Below are 17,500 nucleotides of genomic sequence, written 5' to 3'. Positions count from 1 at the left end.
AAAAACAAGTGAAATTCAGATACTTATAATGGACATGGAAAAAAAACAAGACAGAGAAACGAAACAAACCAAATAACAGTTTGTTTCCTTTATGCGTTTATGAGTAAATTGAACGCGTGACAGGATATCATTTCATCAAATTACCAGTTTTTTACTCAGAAATCACAAGAAGTTACACCACCTTTACAAACTAAAAAGTCGAATTCGTTTCTGACCGATGCCAACTTCTGTTTTTTTTTTTTTTTAATTTTAAGGAACGGCTCTCATCGGTGCAACCTTTTGAAGTTATGAATTTCAAGAAAAGCCTATCACCAGCAGAGTTTTAACTCTGAAGGAACGACTATCGCTGGCAGAAAAAACAAACAAAAACGTTCACTGCGTTATACTGATTTTTATTTAGTGAAATGTAACATGCGCTGCCTGGCTACAGATGGCACTGAGTATCACGCCATTATCACTTTAGAATGAAAATAATGGATCAAAAATAAGGTACACATATACCTTTAATTTTTAAGCACAATAGGATAGCGCAGTCTGGTGCTTACAGACTTGATAATCTTATCGTGATGGTTTTAAATTGCGAAAATAAGGGCTGATAAGATTACACCTGTTAAATCAAGAAAAAAATGTGGGAGAATTTTGAGACACTTCGGTTTATTATATGTTATTGATACTTTTGCCTTCGTGTAATTTTTTTTTACTCATTCGAAACCTTTAGAGAAAACAATAATTTAACTCTACTTCACATTTTCCTTATACACATACACACACACACACACACACGCACATTATATGAATATATATATATATATATATATATATATATATATATATATATATATATATATATATATATACATACACACACACACACACACACATACACACACACACACATATATATATATATATATATATATATATATATATATATATATATATATATATCTTCTGAAAAGGATCCGCGACCACCTACTAAGGCACCAGAGACTGGAGCAGTCTGAATTCACTCCTGGCAAGTCCACAATAGACCGTATCCTAGTCGTCGTGAGTTCGGTCATGGATTGCTTGCAGCCTACATCGATCTCAAGAAGGCGTTTGACGCGGTGCATCGAGAATCGCTATGGAAGATTCTGAGACTTAGGGGAATTCGGATACGGATTATTGGCCCAATAGCAAGCCTTTATACCGGTACTGAAAGTGCTGTATAATATTGTGTGTGGGGGGGGGGGGGGGCTGTCGAACTTCTTCCCTGTTAATTCAGGGGTGAGGCAACACCTGCATGGACTGGGTAACGGGGAGAGCTACTACCCAACGTCAGTGTGGATCAACACTAGGCAATATCAAGGTGTCAGACCTTGACTTTGCCTGGAGTCACTGGTGGCGGCTCTTGATGCATTTAGCAATGAGGCGAAGCCCTTGGGCCTAGAGGTCTCCTGGAACAAGACCAGGATTCGGGACCTTGGGGGCCTGTTAGGGGAACCCGTTCAGTCGATCCATGCTTATGCTGAGGACATTGAAGTGACCGAGAGCTTTGCATACCTTGGTAGCGTAGTCCATATCTCTGGGCTGTCAGACTAAGAAGTCAATAGACGGATTGGTCTGGCAGCAGGAGCCATGAACTCGATCAACAAAAGCATTTGGAAATATCTTCACCTATGCAGAAGGCCTTGATACTACCAGTTATGCTCTATGGAAGCGAAACCTGGACGTTATCTGGTGCCTTGGAGTCTCGTCTTGATGCCTTTTGTAACAAGTCTCCTCGCCGGATCATGGGGTACAGTTGGCAGGACCATGTGTCCAACAGACGGCTACACTGGCATGGGACTGGCATGGGACCTATTACTTGCATAAACCGGGATCGCCGACTCATATATATATATATATATATATATATATATATATATATAATAATAATAATAATAATAATAATAATAATAATAATAATAATAATAATAATAATAATAATTTCTCTCCCACTGAAATAACCAGATGGTATACAGGTGAATAATGTGGGAGGAGGAGGGCCACCCTGAAGGTCCGCCTTCATTCCGGATGCCCCTTCACCATCGCAACCTACAGCTCCCGCTAACAAGCTGCACGGCGAAGAAAACGACTGGGTGCTGATAAGGATTCATCACAGAACGTTATCAAAGAGAGGTTGAAAAATCGACATTGCCAACATCGCCTCCAGTTCGCCCATATTCGTGCAGGATAACTGCCCAATAAACACGTTAAGTTACGAAATGGTTCGGTGACCAAAATAACGTGGAAGTACTCCTGTGGCCAAGCAAAGCCGATGAAAAGTGTTTTGGCGGTTATTGTCAATATTTGGGAAACGGCTAATGAAAGAACCTCCCAATAGCTAATAGATTATGCTAAAAGGTTAAGGAAAGTATTACGGAGGAAACCGGGACCTCACATAAGCATGTCATCTCTGTCTCTGGGATTAGACAAGGTTTTGAATAACTATGGCTTGTTATTATAAGTATGGCTGACCAAAGTATCGGTCTCTTTTATACAATTATTACCGTTTTCCTTTTAATATATAAACCGACAGCAAAAATATCTTCGAATTAAATAAGCATTATTGTCAATTACTCGATTCAATGAAGCCCCTGCAAAAAATATATAAATATATGTATACACACACACACACAGACACACACACACACACACACACACACACACACACACACACACACACACACATATATATATATATATATATATATATATATATATATAATTGATGTATATATTTTTCTTCTGTCAACTACATGCTGTATTTTGCACGAGAAGGGGTTCAAAATGTGTATGAATTATAAAACCAACGATTCAGAATAAAATGTTTAATAACCTCAGTTCCTCAGCACACACGCACATAGACACAATCATCCATGCATTCAGTGTAGCCCTACTACTGTTTTGCCTTCAGATAATGTTCTTAAATGATATCATAGCATATTTTCCTGTTTATTGAATTAGTGTTTGGTTCTGACGAAAACAAGTAATTCTATTAATTAAAAAATATATCAAGGCAATGTGAAAACTTTGATTTTGTGACAAAACACAAGTGTGCCATTTTTATCTACACCTACGCATATACTGTACACGGATGTGCATTGACAGAGGGAAATGAAGATTGAATCAATTACAAATAAAAGTAGAGCGCGTGATGACCTGCCCATTTCACCAAAATGGATAAGATTTTTTTTCAAGATATCAGATATCATACAGAACATGTATTGGGATTAAGTTCTTACACTTGATATTTACCCTCTTTGGAACCACCTAGCTAGTAGTTCCTAGAGTTGAAACAAACAAACGTGTATTTTCTCGGCTGTTCGAATTTGGATGCTACTCCTCAGGATGACGCCACGACCCAAGGAATATTGATAGCAAAACTGATCAGCACAAAATAAAGGGTATTCAGTTTAACCGACACGTATTATACATGATGTTTTGTTAGTTATCACCAAACATTAACTTCGTATTTACATAGATGTTGCACACACGCGGGCACGTACGCACACACACGTAAAATGATAATGCTTCTATTTCATTGGTTTTGCTTCCAGATAATGTTCGGTAATGAAGAATATAATGTAGTGTGTTTTCTGTTTATTTAAGTGTTTAGTGATGGAAAGAAAACATCTAGTCAATTCATTAGTTCGGCTAGCGGATACTAAATGGTGTAGCCATAGCCCACGAGAAGCATTTACAAAGGTATCAGTGATTTTGCCAATATTATTATTTGATTTAGCTGCCATAGCTATATGTTTAAAGAATGAAGCGTTATCGTGTTTCAAGAAATATGCAACTATAATTGATGCTTGCTGTGTTGAAAGACAGGAAATGCCATAAGTATTGATATTTCAATAAACCAACAATTCCATGAAATCGCAAAAAAGAAAGAAAGAAAAAAAAAATATATATATATATATATACATATACAGTTTTTGTTATCACTTGTGTGAAGAAAACGAAAGATCCAAAAAAACAGATACAAATACACTTATTGGTCATATATATTCTGTCAATAACATTCTAGGATTTTCGCCTCATTTATATATTTTTTGCCATGTTTACATAGAAGTGGCTGCCAGATGTACAAAAGTGGTACCAAGCAAGTGTACTGAAATATAATTCCTCAACTGTTCCAGGGAAGTAGTGTTTAGAACGTTTGGAACAGTGGAGGAAATTGGGGCATCTGAAGTTAGAATGGCAAAATAATTTGACTGGGAGAGGGAGGGTGTAGACGTGGGGTGAGGAGATGCTGGGGGAGATGCAGAAACGTCTTGGAAGGAAAGGGGAGGGGTAGAGCGATTATTGGAGTAGGGAATAAGATAGAAACATGGTCGACGCGTTTCCTGTCTGGCTTCGCAAAAAGTGAGTTGCCACTTCAGACTCAAACTTGTAAATAGGGTAGCCCCACTAAAATACATTGTGGAAGCCGCCACAACTGGCACATGTGCGGAGCAGTTTCATCGATTATGACCAGGTTGGGGGCAAAGAGGGTATCGGGCTGTGGAACGGCAGTGTTTGGCAGGATGGCCTAGACGCCAACAATTCTGGCACTTTGGATATATAAGATTGGTTGATATGGTCGGAAAAGGAAGATTCTCCGCCAATGTAAACTTGAAGGGGGAGGTCATGCCTACGGAAGGTAATCTTAGCGATATTCGTGGGGGACTTACGGCGGCCTCTAGGGGGAAAGGTGTAACATTGTACTAATACTGCATTATAGTCCATTTTTTGTAACAGACAGGACAGTTTGTCGGAGAGATAGAGACAGTTCCGGTACAGGCATTAGCGGAGGGATGAGGATGGGCAAGAATGGGATTGCCAATGAAGTCATTTAGGGTTGATAATGCTTTAGCTTGGGAGTCGGATGTAACTGGGACAAGGCAGGAACGATCTGGGCGGCTGCGGAAGGAAACTTTGCCTATATGTTTTTGAAGGCATTGCTGGAAGAGGAGAGTGTTGTCAAAGTAAGGAGCTTTGGGAGGGATCACAAAAAATCGGTCCCATTTGGCTGGGTTAAATACAGTATTTAAGATGTTTGTAGAGGGGGGGGGGGGTAGTAGAAGGACGAGTAGTTAGAGAGAGGGATGGGGTTGTTGATGAAGAAAGTTTTGGGAGTGGAGATGAAGTAGAGGTTGCTAGGAGAGGAGGAACGTCTTCTGGAGGTTGAGAATTGAGCTTGGTGGATGCTGTGATAGCAAGTATCGAGGAGGAGATAGTAGTAGCAGTGTAGTGAGTGGTGGTCAAAGGAGAGCCTGGAGTCTGAGAACCGGGAGAATTTCAATCAGGGGAGCAATTTGATGAAGGGATAAGCCTCATTAGCCCAAATAATGGCATAAAGTCTTCCTTATCGGCCACGGTAAACTTAGAGTATGTTGGGGAGAGAAACCGCCCATCCCTCAGGGCCGCTTTGAGAGGTAATGGCTAGACAAATAAAAGGGAATACCGTGCCCATTACCACCCCAGGCCGTTCATGACTGGCACACATTAGCCTTTCATCCTTTCAACACGGCTCTCACACCTTAGGAAATAGATAGTAGAAGGGGCTGGGGAAGAGAGGGAAACTAAAAGGGGGGAGGGAAAAAGACATATAAAATTAGTGGAGTTGAGGGTTGAGGCCCAAGATAGGGATAATTCCAGCATTAGGTCCTAGTCTCCTAAGCCCCTCGCAGCAACAAAGAGCATGAGATTGGAAGGGGGGGGGGGGGATTTCGAAGAAATAATATAGGTAAGCATTGTGGCAAACATAAAAGAATGAATATAGATACAGATTTAGATAGGTTATCAGAGGAGGTGAATACGAAGAGAGAAAAATCTTGTAGGTAAAATATTAATGAATCCATGGGTTTGAGAGAGAAAAAGTAATGAAAAATTGGACTTTTTTTGCGATTCTCTTAATACAGAAAATATAGTTAAAGTTCATGGCACGCTGCTAAAAGGTTTTCAAACAAACACCATATTTTACTTATTCTTTATTCAAGAAGAAAATGGGATAAATGGAATATTCTTTGGTAGGAATATAAATAACAAAAGAACTGTGTTAATCACATATATTTAATTCACACTGAAGAATATCACTCTCTCAGCTTTGTACAAATATTTACACCAGAATTCTAAAACATGATTGATACTCCTAAGACTACTAGCAATAGAAAGTCTTAGCACAACAAACATAATGCCTTTTTTGGATCTTATAAACTACAAATTAAAAACCTGTTCTTTTACCTTCAATTCACAACAGGTGAAAACGCATACGAAACTCACAGAAACTTAAATTATACTGCAATTCATAATACAGTCATATTATGACCAACAGAATGAACTGACCACCAAAGTATTTTGTCTGTGAAATGTATCTAGTGAATATGATGTGACTAAATGCGAGTCTATGATTATTTCACATAACAGATTTAAGGTACTTCGTTGAATATTTGCATGTGTAGTGATAAATAACATTTATATTAGGAAAAATATTCTAGGTTTGATATTGAATTTTACAAATTAAAAAAGAAGAAAATTCCAAGGAAAGTGTAATATTGTGAAGTCTTTAATATGTTAACAGCAATAGTTCATATCTTTTCTCCAAACAGATCCATTTAGTGAGGACATGTCAGAGCCCCAACTGCACTATATCATGTCGCTCATATTAGTATTACATGCAAATATAGCTCATATATATGTAATGTATGTCAGGATGCTAAGTAATCAGCCTTACAGGACATGTAACAATATAGGTAAAATGGGTTTCAATAACATTATGAGATTGGTATTGATTTTAAGACATTAAGAGTTGATGAGCACGAGATCATTAGAGATTCTCATAATCCATAACCTAATACTCATCCTGGATGTGTGTGTGTGTGTATGTATGTATTTACAAAAAAAATGTTTTCTAAAACAAAAATCATAATTATTGCATTTTCATCCTAGATCACTACTTCAGAGAAGAAGATTGAAAAAAGAACAACAACAACTGTCTTTTGGACGACACTTCACAGTAGCCAATAACCACTCCGATTACATCCAGCAGAAGGACTGAAGGACAAAGACAAGAGAGAAAGTGAGGGCAGCTGAGACCGCCAGGGTGTTCGAAGGGGGCTCCGCTTAGCCTGTAGCCAACGCTCCTCGAGCCCGCGACACGTGGAGTCAGCCAATTGTTGCTGTCTATATAGTCTTCTGAGCCGTCTGAGGAGAGGTAGTCACGGTAAACACAAGGGGTAATCTTAAAGCTCGGGATGTTTATAGCATTTTGTAAATAAAAAGTTTATGTTTTTTTGCGTTTTTCTGTTTACGATATATATATGTATATATATATATGTATAAACACCTTTGTAATGACTCCCACATTAAGAAACCAAATATAAACACAAAAAAACAATATTTTCCCCCATCAGCACATTCCGTAATTTGAATGAGTAAGCTAAACCCATTATCTCTAACTTCCATGGCCACAAATATCACATGAGGTGAAGCAAAATAGGCGAGGAGCAGCGGGAGGAGCAAAGGAGCAGGTTAGCAAGAAGCGGCAGACGAGACGAACGAAGCCTGAATTGGTGGTGTTTGAGGCCAAGTCCACTCCTCGCCACGTCCACTGCAGTTATTTTTTTTTAAAAGGCAGCGGCGGTTCAGTACCACAAGTGGGTTGTTCACTCGTGGTAGTTAGCGTTGCTGCCTCTTTAGCCTGAAACTACCATACAGAAGATATAGTCACCACAGCGCCACCTACTTTGCCATTCAAAATAGCCAAAGGGAGGAAGATGGAGGGAGACAGGCATAGAAGGCAAGGGAGGAACGGCATGCAGGAAATGGTATATGTTTAATGCGTTAGTAGAGAAGTTTTCTTTCAATGTTGTTTTATTTACATATATTACTGCTGTTATCTATTATCTATTATTATTATTATTATTATTATTATTATTATTATTATTATTATTATTATGACTCATTATCATTAATAGTGAATGTAGTAGACTAGGAGTAGTAGTATCATTATTAGTTAATAGAAATATACGACCGTATTTCTACAGTTACTTTGGGAATCACTGGATCCATCTTGACTGAAGAACAAAAAATACTGAAAGACAATTACTGGAAGGGAAAAACAACCAGCAACATATCCCATACACAGTGTGAGTGTATATCAACTTAGAGCACCAAAGAAACAAATGACAAACGCTAATCGAGATGAATCCAGGTTTATCGTCTTTCCCAAAATGACTTGCGTATCGTAGCAGCGTGGATATATATTTTCACACAGCGAATTCACATTAGTAAAAGAAGACCAAATTTATACTACGAGGTCATGTTCTCTTTGCACATTTGTATTGCTTTGGGATGGATAAGTGTATCCTACGTGTTTCTATCGTCACAATCGTAAACTATTGTGGAAGCAGAGGTATACAAAAAGAATGAGAGTTACGAGGAAATATGATATGGGTATCTCGTCATTAAACATTATAATAACAAAAGATAGGTTGAGAGTAAACCAGTAATTAAGATTGTATCTGAATTACGTTAGTAAATAAAAATTGAAACAAAATAGTTAATTACTTTGTTAATACTTTAGCATAGTGAAGCATTGCTGATGAACGATGTTAATGCAACTATTCGTATTATTATTATTTTTATCTAAAGTATGTATACATTAAAAAAAAATCTAAATAGTTTATTTACAGTTTCAGATTTTTTAATCAAAGTGCTTTGGTATATGCTGCGTTTATTTCTATTATTGATAAGTTTCATTATGAAAGACTTGTAGCCTAAAAGGAGGCTTAAAGGACACTGAGAAAACACAAGGGGAAAAATAATCAACCGTTCTACACATGCAACATAAACATGCTTCATAATATAAGGATTTTCAAATATCATTCCAATGAAAACAATACTAGACATTGCACCATTAAAAAAAAGAGTAAATTGCAGTCTTCTTCCATAACAAAGAATATGCTTCTTGTATAAAGATTAGGAACATGTATAAAAAATACAATGAAAATTTAATAAGCACACTGGAAACCCTACTGTACTTCTACCTACCAAGCCTCACTTTAGCATGAAAGGATAAATTTGATTAGATTGTCATCTTTGAGGTCACTGGTACACGGAGACATGCGTGATGAAATTTAATTAATTCTAAATATAGATCATGTTAAGGCCGACTCAAAATTGACCTCAGTTACCGACAATGCAATAATCAAATTAGCATTGAACAAACACATACATATACGTGCACATATACATAAACATACACATATACATCCGAGTACTTGTGTATGTGAAATATACATATACATACATTATATATACGTACATATATATGCATAGAGCGTATTCCTTAAAAAACTAACAAGCTTTTTCTTTGCAAAACCTTAAAATGCGATTCATCTACACTTACCAGCGTCGAAAGTGTCATCATGGGCTTCATCGGCCAAGGGGTCTGTAGTCCCGGTCTGAGTGGCGTCCATCTGTTACCAAATATACACTGTAACTAACTACTCCAACACATACGGGGTTCTGATATGATTCTTTACGAACAGAAACTTGTTACGACGAATGACTTTCCTTTGATAATATATGAATAACACAAACAAACAAGCGAGATGATACACAAAAATAAAAAAACAACAAATATTGCCTGTACATATACGAAAACAACCGAAATGACATACACAAAGAAGGTAACGTATCTAACATCGAACACACGAGCGAAGAACGAACCTGAGACCCGGAGGCAGGGCAGCCAAACCACCAGTAGCCAGCAGGGCGCGGGAAGGCGGGGTCTGCAGAGTCGACTTTGAATCGCCGGTCGTTGAATCGCCAGTAGTTACCGTTCTGAAATTTTTGTAATTAAAGTTTATCATTATTGCCAATAATATTTTGATGTAGATGTAATGCGTGGGACGTGATACGTTTCGAATGCAGCTTATTTCTGAGCTTCGTCAGTTTTATGAAGACAAAACAAAATGAAATCGGGAACACAGATGAGAATTACTTAGTCAATAAAACCACACCTCTTGAAAAAAAAATTCACAACATACACCCTAAATATACATAAATAAACAAAAACTAAATCGAATCCTCTCTCACGCCCTACCTTGAAGAAGTACGTGTAGCCGTTGGAATACTGAAGGGCGTCATCGATAGAGTTGGGCAGACCTTCCCAGTTGGAAATGGGCTTGGGGTAACTCTCCTTCACCGGGGGTCGCTGGGTGGGGTCAAAGCGCCAGTATTTTGAACCCTGGGAAAGAAAAAATGGAATGATGTTATTGTAAGGGGGTATTCATTAACGTTAAATGATATTATTTTTGATAACTTTTATATTTTTTTATTGATAATACTCAGACTCTTTAAACCTTTAAACTCGCCTACAAACTAATCAGGTCCTAGACTGACCACCACCAATTACCTTGAAGAAATAGATCTTTCCGTTTCCAGACCAAACGAAAGCTGCGTCAATGTCATCAGGAATACCAGAGAAGCCCTTGCTGATCTGCTTGGGGTAGTCAGCGTCCATCTTTAGGTCCGAGAACCGCCAATACTCGCCACCCTGAGGAGAGAAGTGTCTGGTTAGTGCCTCTCCTCTTCGGCGTAGGGGAAACAGGCGTATTTACGTTTAGGTGGTATTGCGATGTCATTTCCACGATAATAGAGGAGATAATATAGTTTTACGGTTTATTGTTTCCTTTATCGCTGTATATGTGTTTTATATCATCTTTGTATATATGTTATTGTGTCCGTGTTTTTGGTCAGAGTAAAAAATATATCACATGTATGTCTTATCCGTCCTGATAAAATATACATATAAACATACATCTCTTTTGAAAAAAAAGAACGTCAAAATATACGTGGACCATATAAACAGCGTCTACTCATCCGGAAAAAAATACTCTTACTATATGTGTATATACAGTGTCTCCCTCTTCGTAAAAAAAATCTTCTGAAGCAACATATATTTTTGCTTCGACTACAGAGCACACTGGCATCTTCTTACCCTGAAGAAGTATGTCTTGCCGTTGGTCCAGGTAAATGCAGCGTCGATATTCGAAGGGAGTCCGTCCCAGTCTTGAGAGATAGATTTCGGGTACCCGCTGTCAACGCCCTTCTCTGTGAGTCTCCAGTAACGTGAACCTTGTGATAAAAAGCAAGTCATATTGTTAATATATTCTATGATCCATCAATTATAAAGATAATTACGATATGTGATATCAACAAGCATTCCAATTGCAACGTTTGATAACAAAAATAACTCGAACCGCAACGTGAATCCCGACTCGTTTACCTTTGAAAACGTATGTGTTCTGGTCGGACATGGTGACGACGGCGTCGATGGACGGGTCTCCGCATAGCACGCTGCTGGGTTGTCCGGTTTCGCCGTCGTCCGTGCTGCCTCCGCCGATGGTGGGCGGGCGAAGGGTTGCCGGGGTTGGCTTCGTGGTCTTCTTGCCATACAGAGCCTGGAATTGGGGGTTTACATGAGGGGAATTCACGAACAGTGTAGCTGGAGGGAAATCGGCGATAGTGCGGGTGAAGGGATATTCCAAATAATGTGGGAGGAGGGAAATTATGAACAGCATGAGTGGATTACGTCCTGGATCTCGCTCTCTTAAAATCTTGGGTTTAAAGGGAGGTAGATAATTTCATCTACTGCTAGGACTGGCAGCACGACCTATGGCACTTTCCTCAAATCTAGTGCCATGATAGGCGGTCCCCAGACTTTGATGTTACGCTTGGCGGTGAGCATTAGAGGTGAAGTTTTCAGTTTACGTCGTGATTTTACATTATAGTTCTCCAAAGATAACAAATACAATTCTTGTTTGAAACATTTTTCGCCTAGTACATTGTTCAAATGAGTTAGTTATTGATGAAAAAATATTGCACAGAATCGAACAATGCCAAGATTCTCATTAAAGTTGAAATCAAGTTGAGAAATGCTAAGGCAGGCATTTCAACTAAACGCACATGAACACAAATAAAATGTGTGCTCGAATATATGTATTATATGCGTATATATATATCATACACTCACATAAACACACACACAGACATATATGTCAGTGTTTTTTATACGCGAATACATACATACCCTATATATGCATATGCACAATAATGTATATATGTATATGCAGGTGTGTATTACAATGCACGCCCACCGTACCTGGATGCCGTTCAGATCGTCCTGGTCCAGCACGAAGCTGGGCTCGTAGCCGCGGTAGAAGGGCGCCATGAGGGAGGAACGAACGTCGGAGTGAGACAAGCCGAGGGAGTGTCCAAATTCGTGTGCGGCGACTTGGAACATGTTTGTACCTGGAGGAAAGCCGTCATTAGGTTAATTTATGGTTCTATTATTGTTGTTCTTTATGATTCTATATGTAACTTAGTTTTCAAAATTTATTCTGTGGTATGTAGAGGGAGAGGGAGAGGGAGAGGGAGAGGGAGAGGGAGAGGGAGAGGGAGAGGGAGAGGGAGAGGGAGAGGGAGAGGGAGAGGGAGAGGGAGAGGGAGAGGGAGAGGGGGAAGGGGAAGGAGAGGAAGAGGTGGAGGGAGAGGTAGAAGTAGTGGGAGTGGGGGAGAAAAAGAAGAGAAAAAGGGAAAGACAAAGCAGAGGGAGGAGGAGGCAGACAGAACCGAGTGACAGGCAGACACACGGACCAACAGAGCGGGCGAGCATCCGCCCCTTACCTCTATAAGAGTCAATAGTCCAGGCCTCCGTGTCATCGAAGTGGGCGTCTCCTCCATAAATCGGGAAGTAGGCGTGGGCGAGGGTGCCCCCAGGACCGTCGAAGGGGTCGCCGTCGCCGTGCTCGCCCTTCTCGAAGCGGATCTCGATGTGCACCTTGCCTGAGGTGACGGGCGTGAAAGACAGCTCGGTCACGTCGGACCACACCTGAAGACACGGGAAAGGAGCGCGATTATAGCGTTGGAATCACTAGATTAACTTCATTTTCTATCCTATTTAAAAAAAATTTCTTCATGTTTTCTACTAGTCTTGATTATGATAAGGGATGTTTCAGTATGGTAAACAAGATTATATAATTCCTTTGCCTTCTCTATGTGAGTGTTTTTGGTGTGTTAAACAATAGCGTACGTTTTGCGTAAAGTTGCGCGCGCTCGGTCGAGAAGCGTGGATAAGTGTGCTATTATCATATTGCAGCTTATTTTAGACTTTGAGTAATGGAATCATCTGTGGTTATCCATTGTATTAAAATCATATACGTGTATGCGCAAGTATCTCTTTCTCCGTGTACGTATGCATTACCTGCGTGTATGTATTTGTACCCGTGTGCGTGTACATGTACCTGTTCATGTGCGTATTCATGTCGGTGTACGTGACTGTGAATCAGCGAGTAAACGTGTGAATGTATGAGTCAGTGCGTAGAGAAACAGGAAATTTAGCGTAAGAGCAAGACCGACCTTGAAAGCGGCGGCAATCTCTCTGTCGACCGAAGCCTTGGTGAGGCCGCGCGGGTACTTCGTGATCCTGTAGTTCAGATCTCGCACGCGCCACCTGGAACCTGGAGGAGGCGCTTGTTAATTGCTTGTAGGGGGAGCTCTAGCTGACTGGGTTTGTTCTTATTTATTAGAACAGATGCAGGAACATAGATACATTACATCCATCCATACATACATACAGACAGACAGACAGACAGACAGACAGACAGACAGACAGACAGACAGACAGACAGACAGACAGACAGACACACACACACACACACACACACACACACACACACACACACACACACACACACACACACACGTTTTTTACACTTGATTATAAAGTCAATGATGCATGTTGCTACATCGATCAGGACCATCATGCAACTCAATCTAACCTTCAGTTTAGTAAAGAATCCATAAAAATGAAATAAACAAACCGTCCAATAAAAAAAAAAAAAAATAGATCACTAAATCAAACAAATCGATAAGTAAACCAGAAATACATCCGTTGAGCTCACGACAAAAACGTACCTTGCAGCGCGTATCTCTTCTTGCGCGCGTCCGACCCGTATCCGACCTTGTCCTTGACGCCGCATCTTGGGGTGTTCATCATCTTCACTGTTTCTTCGTCCATTTCGCCCGTTTGGTTAAGTCCAGCAAAGGCCTACGAGGAATACGAAATGTAACGGTAAATAGGAGTTTTAAAAAATGACGAGGGATACGGAATTTAATGAAAATAGGATTTAAAAAAAAAAAATGATGAGGGATACTGAATGTAATGGTGATAAGATTGTTAAAAAAATGATGTGGGATACGGAATATAACAATTACATGATTTTTATATATACAAAAAGACAAAGGATGAATGAGGCTGAGATTTTTATACCACTACAGGTATGTTTGCTCTTAGAATTATAAAGACTGTTTAAAGTTTACTAGCAAGTAAATATATATGTCCGTAATGTTTACTTTGCTAAGTGAACGTAGACGCATATGTATATTTTTATAGAAATTATATCGTTATTACGTTCATCTGATCAAATCCCTTACAGAAACACAATGGAAGTCATAAATATCTAAGAATTTACATTCCCTTGTTTTTGGCTTCTGAAGCGCCTCGTCACAGAAAGGCTATAAAATTCCCTTGGTTAACGAAGCATCAATATATTTCACGTCATGAACCAACCTGCGTTTTTAACTGGAGGTGAATGTGTCGCTTATTTCTCGCACATTATTTCTTGCAAACAAACATCCCTGCTATTGTTGAACTCACCTGGAATTCCTTGACAGCATCTGTGACAGTTTCCTCTGACAAAAGAGCTCCTGACTGTGGGTTGGTCGCTGTCGGGGCCAGGTAACCAAATCTTGCTAAATACATCTGTTGGAGAGGAAAAGTCCGATTAGTTGTTGGTCTCATTGCATTCATGTGCATTTCGCAGGATCTTTAAAAATCTACCTTTCTGTTTACATACTTCTCGGTCTACCACTGTCTATCAATATGATAAGAGAGAGAGAGCGTGAGATAGAGAGAGATAGGAGAGAGAGAGAGAGAGAGAGAGAGAGTGAGAGAAAGAGAGAGAGAGAGAGAGAGAGAGAGAGAGAGAGAGAGAGAGAGAGAGAGAGAGAGAGAGAGAGAGAGAGAGAGAGAGAGAGAGAGATAAAGAGAGAGAGAGAGAGACAGAAAAAATAAAAACTTGCTCCTTACTGCAAACAATCCCTCCCGCCCCCCTTCCCCCTCCCTTCCCCACACCACCCAGGAACATTGCCAAGAATTATGTATCGCAAATTTCGTCCCCTCCCCTCCCCTCCCCCCCCCCAAAAAAAAAAAAAAAAAAACTGTCCCCATTCCCGACTGGTGGGTGCAAGGTCGCCCGACAGAACAGCCTGCACACCAAACAGCATGTTGTATGGTCAGAGCTTCACCACTTCCGGGAAACGCGTAGGCTGCGGGTCCTTGTAAAGGATCAGCCATGCACTCAATGATTAATTACGGAGGTAGGGTAAGCGCTTATCAACATAATTTCCTGTTTACATTAATCATTCTCTCCATCTCGAATGATCTGCCGCATCAAAGGACTGGATCATCTGCGGCGTAATTGTTTCTAAAAGGGCGCGCGGGAATTTCCCAAAAGAAAAGGAGTATACGAGGAAGGGGTAAGCCAGGCGGCCATACAACATATATATATCAAGCTGCTGTCAAGGCGTTGTTGGTTGGGTGATCTGAAGTCATGGTTACCCCGTGAGCCTACACAACAAACAGCTTTCTTTCTCATCATCGATTAGTATTACTGTGTGTGTGCGTGCGAATGTTTAACTTTACATACATACACACACACACACACACACACATATATATATACATATACATATACGCATACATACATACATACGTTCATACATTGATACATACATACATACACGCACGTAGACACATACACACATATATGTTTGTATGCATATGAATAGATAATGAATAGACAGGATTTAACTATACAGTGCATGATATATACACACATCTAAACGCAAGCAACCACAGATATCTCTAAAATTCACCTTGAAAATAATCCTCCTTGGAAACATCATTGTCAATAGCAAAGGTCATTATCGCCAAACATTTAATTACTCCCACGACAAGACGTATCCGCAATTGTTTTTGCTAAACGCTCGCCACAAATTGATACGAGAGGGCCAGGCAGCCAGTTGTATGGTTAGCAGGATGTCCTCGGAAAACCAATAAAGGTTTCATTAACTATTTCCGTGTTACAGATAGTCAAATAATTGCAGGTATTGAGAAAAGTGAAAACGTGTAATGTTTCATCGCAGAATCCAAAAAGGCAATAGTTACTTATCATTTTAGGGGAGGGGGTATGAGAAAAAAAAGAAAATATTAGGGGTAATCCAACAAGTCATTGTAAATTTCGTAAAATACTCGAAACAATGTTATCTGCTGTGTCATATCAGAATCTGTATTTACATTACAAGCTCAAACCCACGCCTCACGTCCACATCCCACGAAAATAACATACAGCAATAAAAAACGATGTCATTGTATAAATTCATACAACTTTTATTGAACTTCTTTACAGTTATTAGGGACCTATTTCCGCAATAATTCATACATTTCTCGTGCTGAAAAAAGAATTGTGTGGAGTTAAAAAAGTAGAATTGTGGATGGCTGGGTTGAAGGTGAGATAGAGGACATAGAAACAGGTTGCGTAACAGAGAGAGGAAAGAGAAAGCGAGGAAAGAAAATAGAGCAACAAGGAATAATAAAAAAAAAATCATAGAAGGAAAAAAAATAGCTAAAAGGGACAAAACCAACAAAAAATAAGATGAGATCGAGAAGGAGGAGGATGAGGAGGAGAAAAAGAAGAAGAAGCAGCAGAAAAAGAAGAAGAAAAACAAAGGAAAAGGTTGATAAAGGTCATAGGACTGAGGCGAGATAAACTGAAAGATGCCGTGTTTTCAAACGGTTCTAATATACCGTGATAGTCTGATAAAACTAATTTTCATTGTTTTAAATCATACTCCAGAGAGAGGAAACGGCTAACTGTACCGTTTCCGGGGCGGTTACTGTACAAACAGAATAAAACAGGCAGATATGGACAAGAAACAAAGAGAGAGAGAGAGAGAGAGAGAGAGAGAGAGAGAGAGAGAGAGAGAGAGAGAGAGAGAGAGAGAGAGAGAGAGAGAGAGAGAGAGAGAGAGAGGGGGGGGGGGGAGAGAGATAGATAGATAGATAGATAGAGAGAGAGAGAGAGAGAGAGAGAGAGAGAGAGAGAGAGAGAGAGAGAGAGAGAGAGAGAGAGAGAGAGAGAGAGAGAGAGAGAGAGCGAGCAGGAGAGGGGCAGGGACAGGGAGAGAGACCGAGACAGACAGACAGAGACAGAGACAGAGACAGAAAGTGACAGACAGAAAAAAAACAAAGAACCCTTGTGAACCGAAATGAATAGAAACAAACCGGAAGATGGAACCGAGAGGGAGAAAGAGAGAATCAACTAGATGCCAAGGCGAACCCGAATCAGCTGAGATGGATGAA

General features: G+C 39.7%; 1 protein-coding gene across 2 annotated transcripts in view; it reads right to left on the bottom strand.

Moving 5' to 3' along the window:
- Positions 1–6,063: 6,063 nt before the first annotated feature.
- Positions 6,064–17,500, bottom strand: part of LOC125032121 (matrix metalloproteinase-14-like) — a 23,742-nt gene continuing 12,305 nt past the window's right edge. Inside the window, exons 2-13 of one of the 2 annotated variants that reach the window (XM_047623136.1) lie at positions 14,735–14,839; positions 13,993–14,125; positions 13,435–13,535; positions 12,703–12,907; positions 12,179–12,327; positions 11,303–11,477; positions 11,015–11,151; positions 10,430–10,570; positions 10,118–10,261; positions 9,742–9,855; positions 9,419–9,488; positions 6,064–7,212 (exon numbers count right to left, since the gene is read on the bottom strand). In XM_047623136.1, the coding sequence (XP_047479092.1) occupies positions 6,962–7,212; positions 9,419–9,488; positions 9,742–9,855; positions 10,118–10,261; positions 10,430–10,570; positions 11,015–11,151; positions 11,303–11,477; positions 12,179–12,327; positions 12,703–12,907; positions 13,435–13,535; positions 13,993–14,125; positions 14,735–14,839 (1,725 nt within the window). In that variant the 3' untranslated portion in view covers positions 6,064–6,961. Of the gene's footprint in view, positions 7,213–7,238; positions 7,715–9,418; positions 9,489–9,741; positions 9,856–10,117; positions 10,262–10,429; positions 10,571–11,014; positions 11,152–11,302; positions 11,478–12,178; positions 12,328–12,702; positions 12,908–13,434; positions 13,536–13,992; positions 14,126–14,734; positions 14,840–17,500 lie in introns of those variants that run through there. The other variant, XM_047623137.1, reaches the window with a different exon arrangement.

The sequence above is a fragment of the Penaeus chinensis genome, chromosome 14 (genome assembly GCF_019202785.1).
Source record: "Penaeus chinensis breed Huanghai No. 1 chromosome 14, ASM1920278v2, whole genome shotgun sequence".
In the NCBI taxonomy this organism is placed as follows: Eukaryota; Metazoa; Arthropoda; class Malacostraca; order Decapoda; family Penaeidae; genus Penaeus; species Penaeus chinensis.
Note: the sequence above shows the minus strand (reverse complement) of the source record. Positions and strands in the feature narration are given on the sequence as shown.